At 49.1% G+C, this 15,735-nt stretch overlaps 2 protein-coding genes across 2 annotated transcripts; both read left to right on the forward strand.

Moving 5' to 3' along the window:
* Positions 1-6: 6 nt before the first annotated feature.
* Positions 7-11,727, forward strand: pah (phenylalanine hydroxylase; the record flags this gene model as incomplete). Its single annotated transcript, XM_084489384.1, has 12 exons — positions 7-192; positions 2,215-2,398; positions 4,195-4,283; positions 5,110-5,177; positions 6,600-6,796; positions 7,425-7,569; positions 7,950-8,019; positions 8,265-8,321; positions 8,474-8,569; positions 10,313-10,446; positions 10,681-10,796; positions 11,192-11,727. Coding segments are annotated over 12 exons (1,386 nt in total), but the record flags the coding sequence as incomplete, so codon positions are not given.
* Positions 11,728-12,244: 517 nt separating this feature from the next.
* LOC311371178 (tyrosine 3-monooxygenase-like) lies at positions 12,245-15,138 on the forward strand (the record flags this gene model as incomplete). Its single annotated transcript, XM_084489383.1, has 8 exons — positions 12,245-12,475; positions 12,599-12,779; positions 13,064-13,152; positions 13,239-13,306; positions 13,729-13,779; positions 13,889-14,034; positions 14,813-14,948; positions 15,069-15,138. Coding segments are annotated over 8 exons (972 nt in total), but the record flags the coding sequence as incomplete, so codon positions are not given.
* Between the last annotated feature and the right edge of the window lie 597 nt (positions 15,139-15,735).

A 15,735-nucleotide genomic window follows, 5' to 3' on the forward strand; every position in this document is an offset into this window, starting at 1 on the left:
GTGTTCGATGTTGTAAACAACCCCTCCCTCTCTCTCTCTCTCTCTCTCCCCCACCGTCTGTCTCTTGTGTTCCAGAAGAGGAGGGGCTCCATGTATCTGGAGGAGGAGTCGAACCAGTCGGAGGTGTTCTCCTGCATCTTCTCGGTGAAGGAGGAGGTGGGCGCGTTGGCCAAGACCCTCCGGCTCTTTGAGGTAAACGCAGCCATGGACGCCGTGGGCCTCGCACGGAACGAACCTCCACTCACTAACCCCCCACGTGTGCGCACCGCGCACGCTGCTCTGGCCGTCTTTACGATCGGTTTCGAACGAAGACCAGAGACGGCGAAGGCTTTATGTTATATTAATAAGGCTCGGGGGGGGTGGGGGGGGGGGCTAATGAGGGTCTAGTGGTGACGCTGCAGGTTTTTCCATGCAGCCTACACACAATCAGACTGGCTCTGCGTCGGAGAACCCTGGGGTTTCTCCAGCCAGGCCACACACCCCGGTCCTGCTCCTCCAGAGGCCCTGTAGCCGTGAGCTGAAGGCCCTGGCTCTTGTTTTGCGTAATGGGGGACAGGCAAACATCCTCTGGGGCCGGGTGTGATCAGCAGATGGGGGGAGGCATTGACACGCACAGCGGAGTGCGCCAGGGCACCAGATACTAGAGGAATGCTCATGTTGGTTTATTTTTGTATTTACGTCCCGTGAGGTGCCGGGGGGAAAACATTACTCTGTACCTTTCAATGGGCCTGATTACATTTGAGCGTGTGCTTTTGTTGAAACACAAAAGCAGCACAGTAAACACAGCCGCCTTCAACAGGTCTCAGATCGGTTGCGTCCAGCCCGCGCTGGTAGCTGCGCTCTCGGCCCTCTGTTTGCAAACCGAGGACCTGGTGAAATAGACAAACAGATCAGGTGACCGTTAGACCCGAAGCACGGGTCGTTTGAATCAGGGACCAAAACAAATGGGCCTGACATTTTATAATTGCGACGTCACGTAAGGGTCCACGGTGTTTTATTTTGTGTCTTTCGGTTCAATATGGATGACGTGCGTGCTCACATAATGTCATCTCCATGCAAAGAAAGCTGTGAACATCAAAAGCCTCTCTGGACCTATGAGAGTCCGTCGTTGATAACCGCCCCTCTCCCTACCTCCTCCCTCTCTCTGTCTCTCTCTCTGTTTCTCTCTCTCTCTCTCTCTTTATCTCCATTCCTCTCTCTATTCCTCTTCATTCCTCTCTCTCTCTTCCAAATCAAAAACATCTGCCATCCAGAGTTCCTAACTGCACCCCTCATTATCATCGCACCATGAGTTACATTCAGCCCCTTCTTACATGACAATAACATACAACAAAAAGTTATAGTATAAATAATATAAATATGTCATATTTGAGACAGCCCACAGTAATACCACAGCTTTCGCAATTTACGACAAACCATGGCACAACAAAACCACCACTCTTGCTCTTGAAGTTGAAGCTCTGAGCTTTTACTCTGAAAAATGTAGATCAAGTATTCCGAACTCTGGAGGTGACATGTGACGTGCATAGGCGCCGCGGTGGTCATGTGAGGTGTCGGTGGCTCGCCATCTGTAAGCTGGACACACCGCTACGTCTTTGCGGCTGTATCACCAAACGATGTTCACTGTGGTTCCTTAATTCCCCCGGGTTCAAAATCCCATTTCTGGAGAGTAGCCAAGTCAATACACCCCACTCTCTTGCCATCATTAAATAAAGAGATATGTCTCCTTTATGTGAATTTACCACTAAATATCTTTGTGAGACACGCCAGGCATATGTTTGTAGTTATGTTGTGAATGTATTTAATGGCATGAAAAAAAAAACGGAGTTAGCTGGGCAGAGCCAGAGAAAGCGCCAAGAGCGCTCCAGGCGAGAGCCTGTGAAATGCGCTTACTACTCACTTCGGTGAACATACAGCGACATCTAGTGGTACAATTATGAAAGTTATTTATTTTGCAATGGTAAAAATATACGAAAATACACTTGAATGATCTAATTTAGATTAAAATGATGGTGGAAACACATGTATACAACACATCATTATAATCATGAAAACTATTATATGTATACATGTTTGAATTAGTTACGCGGCAAAAAAATTCATTTAACACCAGTATCAACAGAGCACACCTAACCCACCGAGTCTACTGTCAGAGTGTGAAAACAAAATAACTCTTTCTTCTCCGCTTTGCATCCCGCTGCTGACGACCAATAGGAGAAGGGCATCAACCTGACCCACATCGAGTCCCGTCCGTCGCGGAGCAACAAAGAGGAGTACGAGTTCTTCATCAACGTGGACTCCAGCTGCTCCCAGACGCTGGACCTCATCATCGACGGCCTCAAGTCCCAGATCAGCGGCCAAGTGCACGAGCTGTCGCGCAACAAACAGAAGGACACAGGTGAACTGTGTGTGTGTGTGCGCGTGTGTGTATGTGTGTGTGTGTGCGTGTGTATGTGTGTGTGTGCGTGTGTGCGTGTGTGTGTGTATGTGTGTGTATGTGTGTGGCCGTGTGTTTGCATGTATGTATGTGTGCGTGTGTGTGTGTGTGTGTGTGTGTGCGTGCGTGCGTGCGTGCGCGTGTGCGCGCGCGCGTGTGTGTGTGCGTAGTCATTTTTGTGCATTACATTTAAAGTCAACTGCAACAGCTTTCTGAAAACATTTGTACGTTAAATGTTGAAATGAATTCAAATGTGTCACTAAGGTACGTCACAATCAATAAATGACACAAACACTAATCCCATTGAAAAAAAAAACCCTGTGTGGTTTCAATCCATCGCAGTTCTGAAAGCACAGTCGCACCGTTCATAGCATAAAGGACAACGCCATTCCATTAAAGTATTTCACACGAGAGAAGAATAAACGGCGAGGTCTGTGATCATGTGATCCGTCATCCGCCTCGGCGACAACAGGACGTCCCGACGGAGACAGGCTGTCCCCCCCGTTGATCAGATTAGCGGCCCCAGCGGCCCCTGAGCGCTGGCGACAGCGGCCGACCCAACGCCACCCAGCCAGCTCCTGCGGGCAGCGTCGCCACGGAGACCGGCCTCGCCACTGTCTGCCGGCGCCGCCCCCCCCTTGCTTTTTATGATTGGTTGTTTCCCAGACTGACATTAGTTTAGTTATTGAGGACCAACAAGAGGCCTCCCTGGAACACTGGGGGCCCTGTGTGGCCGGGCACGACCCCCCCCCCCAGACACCCTGCCAGCCCCCCACTCCAGCAGCTAACTAACAGGCCATCGCTGTGACAGGGAGGGGGGGGGGGGGGGGGGCGGGGTACGGAGGGCAGAGACAGACAGGCCCACCATGGACACTTCAGCCTGACCCCTGCCTCCCCGTTTGGGGTCTGCTGGTCTGGGTCAAGGGGGGGGGGGGGTGGGTCTTGTATTTATGGCTGGTTATAGAGGCAGCCTGTTTATCAAGGGCAAGCCTGCTACAGTGCTGTTGTAGTCCGCAGGCCTCGGGCAGAACCAGACCCGGCCAAATATAGATTAATGGTTGAGGCCGTGGCGTCCGTGACCCGCATAAATCCACATGGATGAATGGGATGACCCGCCTGGCTCTGGTAAACACAAACCAAACAGACACACACACACAGACACACACACGGCCACACACCACACATACTTACTACATACGCACGCACACACACACAAGGCCACAGACATACACACATATACACACACACACACACACATGACCACATACACACACACACAAGGCCACATACATACACACATACACACATGACCACATACACACACAGACACACACACACAGTGCTCTGATGATCTGCCGTCGTGGCTCCAGTCCTCCTCAGCCGATGGCTATCCGTCCACACCCGTTGGCCCCTGGTCCCATTCATGTGGATGTGGCCTCAGGAATGCACTAATGGCGGCCGGGTCTGGTTTGATTCGTCCCTCGCCCGGGCCATGTCCCATCAACCCCCCCGGGATTTGATTGGTTTAAGAGCACACAGGGCCAAATTGAGATTGCACTTCACAAATCCCGCACTTTGTCAAAGACGATGTAGCGTTTATCGTTTGTTGAGATTCATTTGAAATGATCAAGGGGTGATGGATCATCAAGCTCTCGCGTAGAAAGGTTTTAACACCCATAGTGGGACGCGGGCAGGGAATAGAAGTGACGACAGAGCAGGTCTAACTGTGGTTGTGTTCCGTTATTCTCCCCCTCCAGTCCCCTGGTTCCCCAACGACATCCAGGACCTCGACCGCTTTGCCAACCAGATCCTGAGCTACGGCTCCGAGCTGGACTCTGATCACCCGGTGAGGATGTCTGTGTGTGTGTCTGTGTGTGTGTGTGTGTGCGTGCGTGTGTGTGGGGGTTTGTATTAATGCGGTGCGTGTCCACTCCTGCCCACATGTTGTTTGAACAGCGCCGTGTGGAGATGACAAGGCCCCACTCTGCCGTCCATTCTAATGGAAACGATCTGAACACAAAATGGATGTCGTGCCTCTAATTGCGCTCCCGTAATTACAGATAATTGCTCCCTTTTGCCACTGCCATTAAAGTGTAATGTATTCACCCTGCGCTGAGCAACACTCTACAAAGGCCTCATTTGAATATGTTTTATTGTGGGTGGGTGTGAGTGTGTAAGTGTGTGTGTGTGTGTGTGTGTGGTGGGGGCTGTGTGTGCGTGTGTGTGTGTGTGTGTGTGTGTGTGTGTGAGTGTGTGTGTGTGTGTATGTGTGGTGGGGGCTGTGTGTGTGTGTGTGTGCGTGTGTATATGTGGTGGGGGCTGTGTGTGTGTGTGTGTGTGTGTGTGTGTGTGTGTGGAAGGGGGGGGGGGTGGGGGGGCTGTTGGAATCATTGAGCGCGTAACTTTGTCAAAGGACTCTATTATGACCATAGGATTTCCCCCTCTTTTATTAAATGGTGTTTGTATGTGTGTGTGTGTGTGTGTGTGTGTGTGTGTGTGCGTGTGCGTGTGCATGTGCGTGTGTATTTTCGTGTCTGTGTGTTTGTGTCCGTGTGTATTTGTGTGTCTGCGTCTTTGTCCGTGTGTGTGTGTGTGTGTGTGTGTGTGTGCGTGTGTGTGTGTGTGCGTGTGTGTGCGCACGTGTGTGTGTGTGCGTGTGCGCGTCTCTACAGGGCTTCACTGACCCGGTGTACAGGAGTCGCCGGAAGGAGTTTGCGGACATCGCCTACAACTACAGACAGTAGGTCTCCCTCTCACTGCTCGCAGCCGGGCCTTAAACTGTGTGTGTGTGTGTGTGTGTGTGTAGCCCTACAACTCGTTATGTCCTAACAACTCGTTATGTCCTAACAACTCGTTATGTCCTGACAGTCCCCATAAAACACCACCGGTGTCCTCTATGCTCACACTGTCCATGTACGGCTGCTTCCTGTCTGTTGCATCTTATCGTAAATAATAATGGGCCAACCAAACAGGGGCCATTTTGGGTGTTGGTGGGAGTGTGGGGAGGGGGGGGGGGGGGGGGGGGTAGGGGGTGGGGTGGGGGCGTGGTGCCCGGGGGCCCGGGGGGGGGGGGGGGGTGGGGGGTAGGAGGTGGGGGTGGGGGTTTGGCCAGCAGTGGTGAGGTTTTGAAGTGACGGCTCTTTGAGTGTATAATTGCGTTGGTATAATTTAGAGGCACTACAAAGCCCAACAAACGTCACCGAGACACCGTCCCCCCCCCCCCCCCGCCCACCCCCGGTCGCCGCGGGGCTCAGCGGGCTCCCTGTGCACCGCCGTGTGTCCTGTGACGTGCATCGTGTGGCGTGGTCCCTACAACAAATGCCCCCCATAACACGGCCCCCATAATGCTGTCCTCATAACATAAGGCTCATAGAAAGAGTAGCCCCACAGCACTGTAAAAATGAAGAGGAAGATAGATAGATCTATATTTTATCACCTTGACCCTGGTAAACATTTGCACATTGTTCTTATATTTAAGTCAGTCTGAGTCACGGTTGGTATGGTAAAGAGTTGGTTGGTAGGGAGATGAGTTTGTGAGTAATGTGTTTATGTCAGCTCTACTCGAGCCAAGTGGTCCTGACATAACGTGGTCCTCATAACGTGGTCCTCTTAACGTGGTCCTCATAACGTGGTCCTCATAATGCAGTCATCAGAATGTGCTCCTCATACGCACTTCATAAGCAGTGTGGGCAGGAGGCTCAGCGCAGTGATCAGGTCACCGAGGACTTAACCCTATAGGAAAAAACCAATAACTTTTGGTGAATGTCTTATTCAGAATGGACTCATCACCCAACCCGTTTAGCTACGTCGACAAGAGGGTTGTGAGGTCACTCTCTACGTCCATTCCAAACACATCTGTGCTTGTACGTACAGACCAACCACTGCTAGCAAACACACACACAAAGGCTTAAAGATGTAATAAAACAAAGAATGACACTACAGAGACACTGAAATCCCCTCCTAACAAACGTCAATAGTTCATTTATTGAACTTCTCAATCTTAGCCAATCAAACAACTGCCCTCAGACATCTGAGGCGTCATTCCCCTGAGGAAAAAACCCCCCAAAACGTTCGGATTCTTCTAACGAGAAGAAGCCGCGCGAAAAAATAACGACCGTGGGTGATTCCCGACGTGTTGATTAACCATAAGCCTGCCCCCTAGTGGCCAGGTGATCCCCAAGGTGGAGTACACCGTGGAGGAGAAGGCCACCTGGGGGACCGTCTTCATGGAGCTGAAGACGCTGTACCCCACCCACGCCTGCCGCGAGCACAACCGCGTCTTCCCCCTGCTGGAGAAGTACTGCGGCTACAGGCAGGACAACATCCCGCAGCTGGAGGAGATCTCCCGCTTCCTGCAATGTACGTGAACGACGTAGCTCGCCCGGTGGGGGAAAGGTGCTAGTGGTTGATCAGGTGTAGCTGATGGTAGCTATGTGTCATAGCTCAAGTAGCTTAGCAGATAGCTCACCTGGCTGTAGTTGATCGGGTATAGCTAAAGTAGCTGACCAGATTTAATGCCCTAGGTATTTTACCTTACCGGGTTTATACTAGTACTAGGTATTTTACCTTACCGGGTTTATAAGTACTAGGTATTTTACCTTACCGGGTTTATAAGTACTAGGTATTTTAGCTTACAAGGTTTGGAGTCAGAGGTACTTTAGCTTACGAGGTAAAGTAGCTTACCAGGTTTAGCTTGCCTGAGTATCATAGCTCATCAGGTATACCCTACCAAAGTATGGATTAGTTAATGGGTTAGTTACCTAGCTTACCAGGTTTAGCTTAACTAGGTACGGGTTCTACAGTGTTTGTAGCTCGGTGTCATAACTTCACCTGGCCATGACAAGCGACTAGAGGGGCCGCTCCCACCTTGGGAATTCTCCCAGTCGGAAGCTTGTTTTTTTCCGATGATTCCGACATTATTGAAACCTAAACCCCTGTACCCACCCCCCCCACCCCTCCCCCCCCCCCCCCCCTCTCCGTGTTCCAGCGTGCACGGGCTTCCGCCTGCGGCCCGTGGCCGGCCTGCTGTCCTCCAGGGACTTCCTGGCCGGGCTGGCGTTCCGCGTGTTCCACTCCACGCAGTACATCCGCCACGCCTCCAAGCCCATGTACACGCCCGAAAACCTCCTGCTGTGTGTGTCCCTGTGAGAGTAGGTCAGACGGGGGGGGGTCGGGGGGGGGGGGTCTTTAGTCAGAGCCCAGGGTCCACCGTGGTTCTAGCGGTGGGCGTCCTTCAGCAAGATGTCTGACCCCTACTGGCTCCTTAAATGACATGTAGGGCCTGACAAAACCAAAAGACAACCAGGGTAAATCGCTTTGGATTAAAGCCTTAAAGCTTAATGATTCAACGGTAGTAAATAGCAACGGAAGATGTATTCCATAGCCATGTATTTTACGCTTGCAAATATATGCGATATATATTTTAAAACCTCTCTAGGGCTGTATAGTGTCTGTGCCATAGTGGCTACAGCTAAAACGTATCTTCTCTATCAACCTGTTTTCACCGTTTCAGGGATATTTGCCACGAGCTCCTCGGCCACGTTCCACTGTTTGCCGATCCCAGCTTTGCACAGTTCTCCCAGGTACGGCGACACTCAAATTCAGCGTCAATAGACAGAGATGAACGTGCTCCGACCAAAGGTCGATACACTATGAGGAACTCTGAACTCTCCGACGCAAAGTCACCCAAAGGCCGAGCGACAAACGACGACAAATCCTAGCCGTCTGATTCTGTCCACTCCTTCCCCATCGTTGCAGCAGCATTCTGACCCACGTGTGTTTGCTTGTTTGTTTGTTTGTTTGTTTGTTTGTTCGTGTCTCCACTCAGGAGATCGGTCTCGCGTCTCTAGGCGCCCCCGACGAGTTCATCGAGAAGCTGGCCACCGTGAGTAGAAGTACCCCCCCGACACGAGACCGCCCCCCCACCCCCACCCCCCACCCCCCTTTCCCTTGCACACATTAACCCTGCTCGGGGCCCTCTGACCCCCGGCCCGGTGCCGCCCCTCACCCCTGTCCTGTGCCGTGTCTGGTCCCCAGGTGTACTGGTTCACCGTGGAGTTCGGCCTGTGCAAACAGGGCACTGAGATCAAGGCGTACGGCGCGGGGCTGCTCTCGTCGTTTGGAGAGCTCCAGGTCGGTCCGCCTCTGCTGCTTCGTCGCACCTGGTCAAACACTAACCGCACACACACACGCACACGCACACACACACACACACGCATACGTATGCATGCGTGCGCACACACACACACACACACACACACTCACACAAAACACAGATACACATACACACACACACACACACACACACACACACACAAAACACAGATACACATACACACACACACACACACACACACAAAACACAGATACACATACACACACACACACACACACACACACAAAAGGTCACATACACACAAACACACGCACAAAAGGTCACATACATACACACACACACACACACACACACACACAAAAGGTCACATACACACACACACACACACACACACACACACACACACACACACACACACACACAAAAGGTCACATACACACATACACACACACACACACACACATACACACACACAAAAGGTCACATACACACACACACACACACACACACACACAAAATGCCACGTACACAGACACACACAGACACACACACTGCTCTAATGACTATTACAATGTGATGTTGAATCCTTGTATTTGAGTTACTTACCGTAACTTATGGGATCGATCTGATGGGGAACTACTAGTCTTTCTGGTCTTTGCAGTGGGTGCTTTCTGTATCAATAAACCTTCGGACCCCACAACACAAACACTGGTTCTGTGTGTCCAGCGAGGGGGTGCAGGCCTCCTCAGTGGTCAGATCAGGGTCAGGGCTCATCAATGTGTCACCTGCAGCCCCGCTTATAGCAGCTCACCTTCCCCTGACTCATGTCTCAGGGTGACTGGGTGACTAGATCGCTGGGTACTGGATGGGTAGGTTAGTGGAGCTGGATGGGTAGGTTAGTGGAGGTGGATGGGTAGGTTAGAGATGGATGGGTAGGTTAGTGGGGCTGGTTGGGTAGGTTAGTGATGGATGGGTAGGTTAGTGGGGCTGGTTGGGTGGGTTGGTGATGGATGGGGAGGTTAGTGATGGTTAGTGGAGCTGGATGGGTAGGTTAGTGGTGGATGGGTAGGTTAGTGGAGCTGGATGGGTAGGTTAGTGATGGTCGTGGTCGGGGTGGGGAACAGGAGTACTTAAATGATGTGAGTTAGGTGTAGCAGAAAATGTCCACTCTGTCAAGGGGCCACATTAAGGCTGGGGGGCCGGCTGTGAGGCCCTGATACCAACCGCACTTCCTGCTTACCAGTAGAGCGCTTCCATGGAAACCAGGACCAAACAGAAATTAATATAGGACACTATTTCGTTCAGTGATAAATAATTCATGAGCTTAGTGGAAATAATTCTGGAAAAATTACCAGTTACATAAAACATACCGGAAATGTAAATTGCACGGACAAAACAATGCCCATACGAATCACAATATATATATTTTTTACTTATTTGTAAAATTGTACTGATTTTGTTGTCATGTTTTATTCTGTAATATATATTCTGTAAAACAGTTTGAGCTGTACAAAAGGCCTACACTCTGTACCGAGGGATGGCTAACACGACTTGTTTCACTCAATTAAACTACCAACAACTACAAACGGTGAAATATAATAATTACTCACTCATTCTTGACATGTTTGGTGGTAAATAGGAAAACCAGCATGAATTCAACGTTTTTTGTTGTTGTTGATGCCCTTCTCATATTGGTCTTCAGGAATACAAAGCAGAGAGGAAGACCGTAATTGTTCCCTCCTTGTCTCGTTGTTATGCAGTATTGTTTGACGAACAAGCCAATGCTCCGCCCATTCGAGCCGGAGAAGACCAGCCTCCAGAAATACCCAATCACTGAATTCCAACCTGTGTACTTTGTGGCTGAAAGCTTCGAGGATGCCAAGGAGCGAGTCAGGTACAAAGATAATTTTGATAAAAAAATAATAACATATTTAATTATCTTATGATCATACAAGTACTGAGGTTACACTAATATGTAAATATAGCAGGCCTTATACTCTGAATATTCTTCTATGACAAACATATATGCATTTTCAATCATTTGTATTATTATTATGATTACGTATTATTTCCTTTAAAAGTCGAATTTTAGTAATTGATAAGTGGTGCTCTCTGCCGCCCCCCACAGGAAATTCGCCGCTACTATTCCCAGGCCTTTCACGGTGCGCTACAACGCCTACACGCAGAGCATCGAGGTTCTGGACAACACCCAACAGCTCCGCAACCTCGCTGAAAACATCAACAGTACGGAACACACGCACACGCACACACACACACACGCACGCACGCACGCACGCACGCACGCACGCACGCACGCACACACACACACACACACACACACACACACACACACACACGCGTCACAAACGCAGAACGGGTCTTTCCTTTTTAATCTATTTTAGTTGGGGAAAAAACAACTGGATATTCTACTTTTTGTTAAACAGGCTATACACCTGTAGGCCTACGTCAAATGTAATACGTCAGTAGGCTAAGACATGTGGTCAGCCTTATTTAGCACTTGTTATAATACACGCATTATTGGCTACATATGAATTGAATAAATCTCATGATTATGCCTGCTTGAGAACAATTTTACAAAAATACGTTTACATTATGTTTGATATTCTGTTATATTTCAGATGAGATGGGACTTCTGTGCAACGCCCTGAAGAAATTGGAGTGAACATTGTACATTGTCATAGGCTACCGCATGCTTTTAGATATCATTACGGCTGAACGGCGACACTGTGAGGGATGTCTCGACGCCAAGGCGCAGGCCGTGTGCTCTGTCCATCGACGCGCCAAACGCTATAATTGTGAACAAATATGAGCCAGTTGTTCAATGTTTAACCTTTTTGACATTTTGAGATGACTGTAAATATAACCAATCAGGCTACTAATGAGTCTCCTTTGAAGATTCTTTCTTTCTTTCATAAATCACTGCGTCATCATATTTTATACCAGCCTATATAATTATAATATTTTAGCCACCCATCTATTTGACGTAGATTTATAACCTTATATATTCGATGAGAGAAGTAGATTAGATGGCTTTTCCGTTGCCGCGGTCGAACCTATAAATAGCCTATCTATCTGTTATTGATGTGTATTTTGTTTTCTGTTGAATGCATGTACAACTGTGTAATTGATTAAACAAATAAACATATTAAGGACTCGTATGCATTTGTTTGAACCTCTGTTAGGCCTATATCTGACTGTAGCCCATCCTCTTGAATAATTAATAAAGTGCAATTTGATCAGGACGTTGGATTATGTGTCTATCAGATGTTAGGGCTGCTCATCTCAGACATAATGATCAATTATCACGGGCGATAGGCCCCAACCACGTTTATTGATAAGATCAACAAACGCTCGGATAAATATGTCTTGATCCAAAGCCTCAGATGTATCCTTAAAAGAAAATGCAGGCTTATGAGTTATGACGTCAAAGAACTTAAAAATAAATCCCGTCGGCCTATTGCGTAACTGATCTCCATAAACGATTCAAATGACGAGCTACAGCAAGTGTCCACGCGTGGATGGCGCGTCTTCAAATAGCCCCGAATGACAACACATCCAATCACATCGGTCCTTTCCCGACAGGGGACACACAAATCAGTCCAAATACACTTAATAATAACAATAAACTTGCGTATTTTACGCGTCAAAGCTAGAAAGATCCCATCGTTGAGATGAAGACGGACAGCGCGGTGCAGAGCGGGCCGTTTGGCGGGAGGAGACAGAGTCTGATCGAGGACGCGCGGAAGGAGCGCGCTGGAGGAGCCGGAGGGCCCCCCTCGCCCGGCCCCTGCGGAGAGCACCCGGGCTTCGAGACCAAGGACGAGCGGGTCGTCCTGAACGTCGTGTTCGCCCTCAGCAACGAGAAGAATTCGGGGTTCTTCAAAACGGGGAAAATATTCGAGGTGAGCAAAAAAAAAAGAAAAGAAAAAAAAGAGGGTCGTTTGTTTTATTGTGTCGTAATTTCTGTGTAAAGAAAATGTTGATTTGAGTGACACTGGACGTCCGTGTGGTGTGTTTCACCTCAGACGTTTGAGGCTAAACTTCTCCATGTTGAAAGTCGACCCGCGAGGAGGGGGAAGAACAGCCCGGGGCCGGGGGACCTGGAGTTCTTCATCAGGTGTGAGGTGCACGGCGCGGACCTCGACGTCTTCATCAACTCACTCAGAAAGGTGGCGGACGACATCCGCACCTTCCCGGACGAGAAAGGTAGGCCTGAAAATGGACTGTGTTTGACAGTTTTTTTTTTAAATAATGCTGCAATGCTGCGTGTGCGTAATCATTAATAGCCTTTACGCACAAGTTTCATTTTTAGCCTAGAGATAGGTAAGGGGATAAAAGCGTAGAGATGCTTTTCTGTAATATCTAAAAAAGAAATGCAGCAAAAACAAATAATAAACGAATGTCAATGTAGAATAGTTTGTAAAGGGTTTACATTTAGGACGTCTTTAACGTTTATGACCACCGTTTATTCTTCGCTCTCTGTGACACAGTTCCCTGGTTTCCTCGGAAGATTAAAGAGTTGGACAGGTGCAACTTGTTGATCACCAAATTCGACCCCGACGTGGACAAGGAGCACCCTGTATGTATTTCATTATACTGGATAACGTCATATTTTATAACCGTTTTCCCTGAGATGTGCACAAACTAATCATTCCCGTTTTGCAGGGGTTCAGTGATCCGGAGTACAGGAAACGGAGAGCGCTTTTATCCGAGCTCGCCTTCAGCTACAAACAGTGAGTTACGAATTCAATTTTATTTAACTGTAGGCCTATTGTCATTGTAGCCTACACGTACAGGTGCACTTAGGAAATAGGGAAAGATTGGGGTCTCTCTCCTACAATACTAGTTAGGCAATTGTTAATTGGAATTAAAATGACACATTATATAATTAATAGATATCAAATAAATAAATAAGCCCTTATTCTAAACTGTTCATTTGTAAAATAATTGGGCACATATGTGGGGCATGTGCCAAGTATAGTGGGTTCGATATCCAATGTCCTCCAATGTGGACATCCTTGAATCTGAATTCACTAAAATACAGTCAATAGTAGTGAAGAGTAAGAATAGTGAATACTAGTAATACTATAATTTAATATAATATAATATTAATAATGAATAGCAGCCTAATTGCATTGATTCTTTTTGGCCACAGGGGGGACCCGTTACCTACGGTGGAATATACGACAGAGGAAGTCTCCACATGGTGAGATGGCGGCACCCGCAGCATACAACAAGCATACGGATGGGATGAATTCTATAGGTTCAGGCATGTAGCATGATGTGTCATGTGTGACCCCCATGTGCGGCCGCAGGAGGGCTGTGTACCGCACGCTGCGCAGCATCTACCCCGGCATGGCCTGCCGACAGTTCCTGGACGCGCTGCAGCAGCTGGAGAGGGAGTGTGGCTACGGAGAGGACCGCATCCCACAGCTCCGGGAAGTCTCGGCGTTCCTCAAAGGTGAGGAAAGACTGGGAGAGAGGGAGGGAGGGCGGTGAGGGAGTGAGGGATGGAGGGAGAGAGAGTGGGAGGGAGGGAGAGGTGAGGCAGGAAGGATTGAGGGAGGGAGGGAGGGAAGGAGAGAGGAGGGGAAGGGTTGGAGGGAGGGAGGGAGGGAGAGAGGGAGAGCGGTAGGGAGTGAGGGATGGAGGGAGTGAGAGTGGGAGGGAGGTAGGGAGTGAGGGATGGAGGGAGGGAGGGACAGAGGGAGGGAGGGAGAGAGGGAATGAGGAGGGAGGGAGGGACAGATGAAGGGAGGGAGGGAGAGAGGGAGGGAGGGAGGGAGGGGTGAGTGAGGGGTGAGGGAGAAGTGAGGGAGGGGTTGAGTGAGTGAAAGACTAAAAGCATGAGGAAAACATCTATGAGACTGTGCAGGTGGGTGCTGAATAACGCGTGAGAAAATCGAGTGTTTAACAAATATTATCCGTCATTGTTTCGCTGTAATACTGCTGAAGTGTTCCTGGCGTGTTTTCATCCAAATGCTCCATCAGCTCACGTGCCTGGGTGGTGCATTTTGTATTCCTGTTTACTTTGAGTTAATACTGAGAAAAGGAAAAAGTATGATGCATAGTTATTATTATTTGTTTATATATTACCATACAAATGCTCACTGACACCAACAGCTTTTCAGTCGAGTGAAAGTGTCTACAAAGCCTTACTCGATGACCGAACTAGTACTCACAACGAACCAGCAATAACGTCCCAATGATCATTATCGTCGGGACTCTCTGTCGTGCAGAGAAGACGGGCTTCCAGCTGCGGCCGGCCATGGGCCTGCTGTCGGCCAGGGACTTCCTGGCCAGCCTGGCGTTCCGAGTGTTCCAGTGCACCCAGTACATCCGCCACGCCTCCACGCCCATGCACTCCCCCGAGCCGTGAGTCCCGCCCCCCCGCTGCACGCGGCACAACTCGGCGCCCGACGTTCGTCACGACGGTGACGGTGCCTCCCTGATCCGTCGCTGATCTCTTTGTTTTTTTTCTTTTTCATCCGACAGAGACTGTTGTCATGAGCTTCTGGGTCACGTTCCCATGCTGGCGGACAAGGAGTTTGCAGAGTTTTCACAGGTAAACATTCCACTTTATAAAAACGGGTGGCTTAAATCAAGCGATCTGATTGGTTCCTAACTGTTGTATGATGAGCGTATACACACAGCTATGACGCCCGTTCAGTTTACGGAGTTCCGTATCACTCTGCGCCTAACTTGAACTGTTGTTTTATTTATATATAAAAGCAATAGTATAGTTCACTGAAGCCTAAAAACATGTTGATTGATGGAGAGGGTGGAAATGTTGTAAAGCAATAGGCACACGGTGAGTGAACTGCTCGACAGTAGGCTACATTGCCGGCGAACCGAGCTACAGTCTCTAGCCTTCTCTCTGAACGACGCCGCCACAGTTAAGGGGGTCGCCCCCGACAACGCCCCTTAACTGTGGTATAATGAGCACATTCCACAGCCTGTCGTGATCTATTGCTTAATTGTACCACCGTTCGACGGTGCAGTTACCGTCATTACAGTTTGATATTGATGTGAAGATTTGGTACAGTTGAGTCGGGTTTGAGTTTGCTGGAGTCTACCCTCATTACGTTGAGTCTAACCTCATTATGTTGAGTCTAACCTCATTACGTTGAGTCTAACCTCATTATGTTGAGTCTAACGTCAT

Source organism: Micromesistius poutassou (assembly GCF_964030765.1).
Source record: "Micromesistius poutassou genome assembly, contig: SCAFFOLD_5519, whole genome shotgun sequence".
Lineage (NCBI taxonomy): Eukaryota > Metazoa > Chordata > Actinopteri > Gadiformes > Gadidae > Micromesistius > Micromesistius poutassou.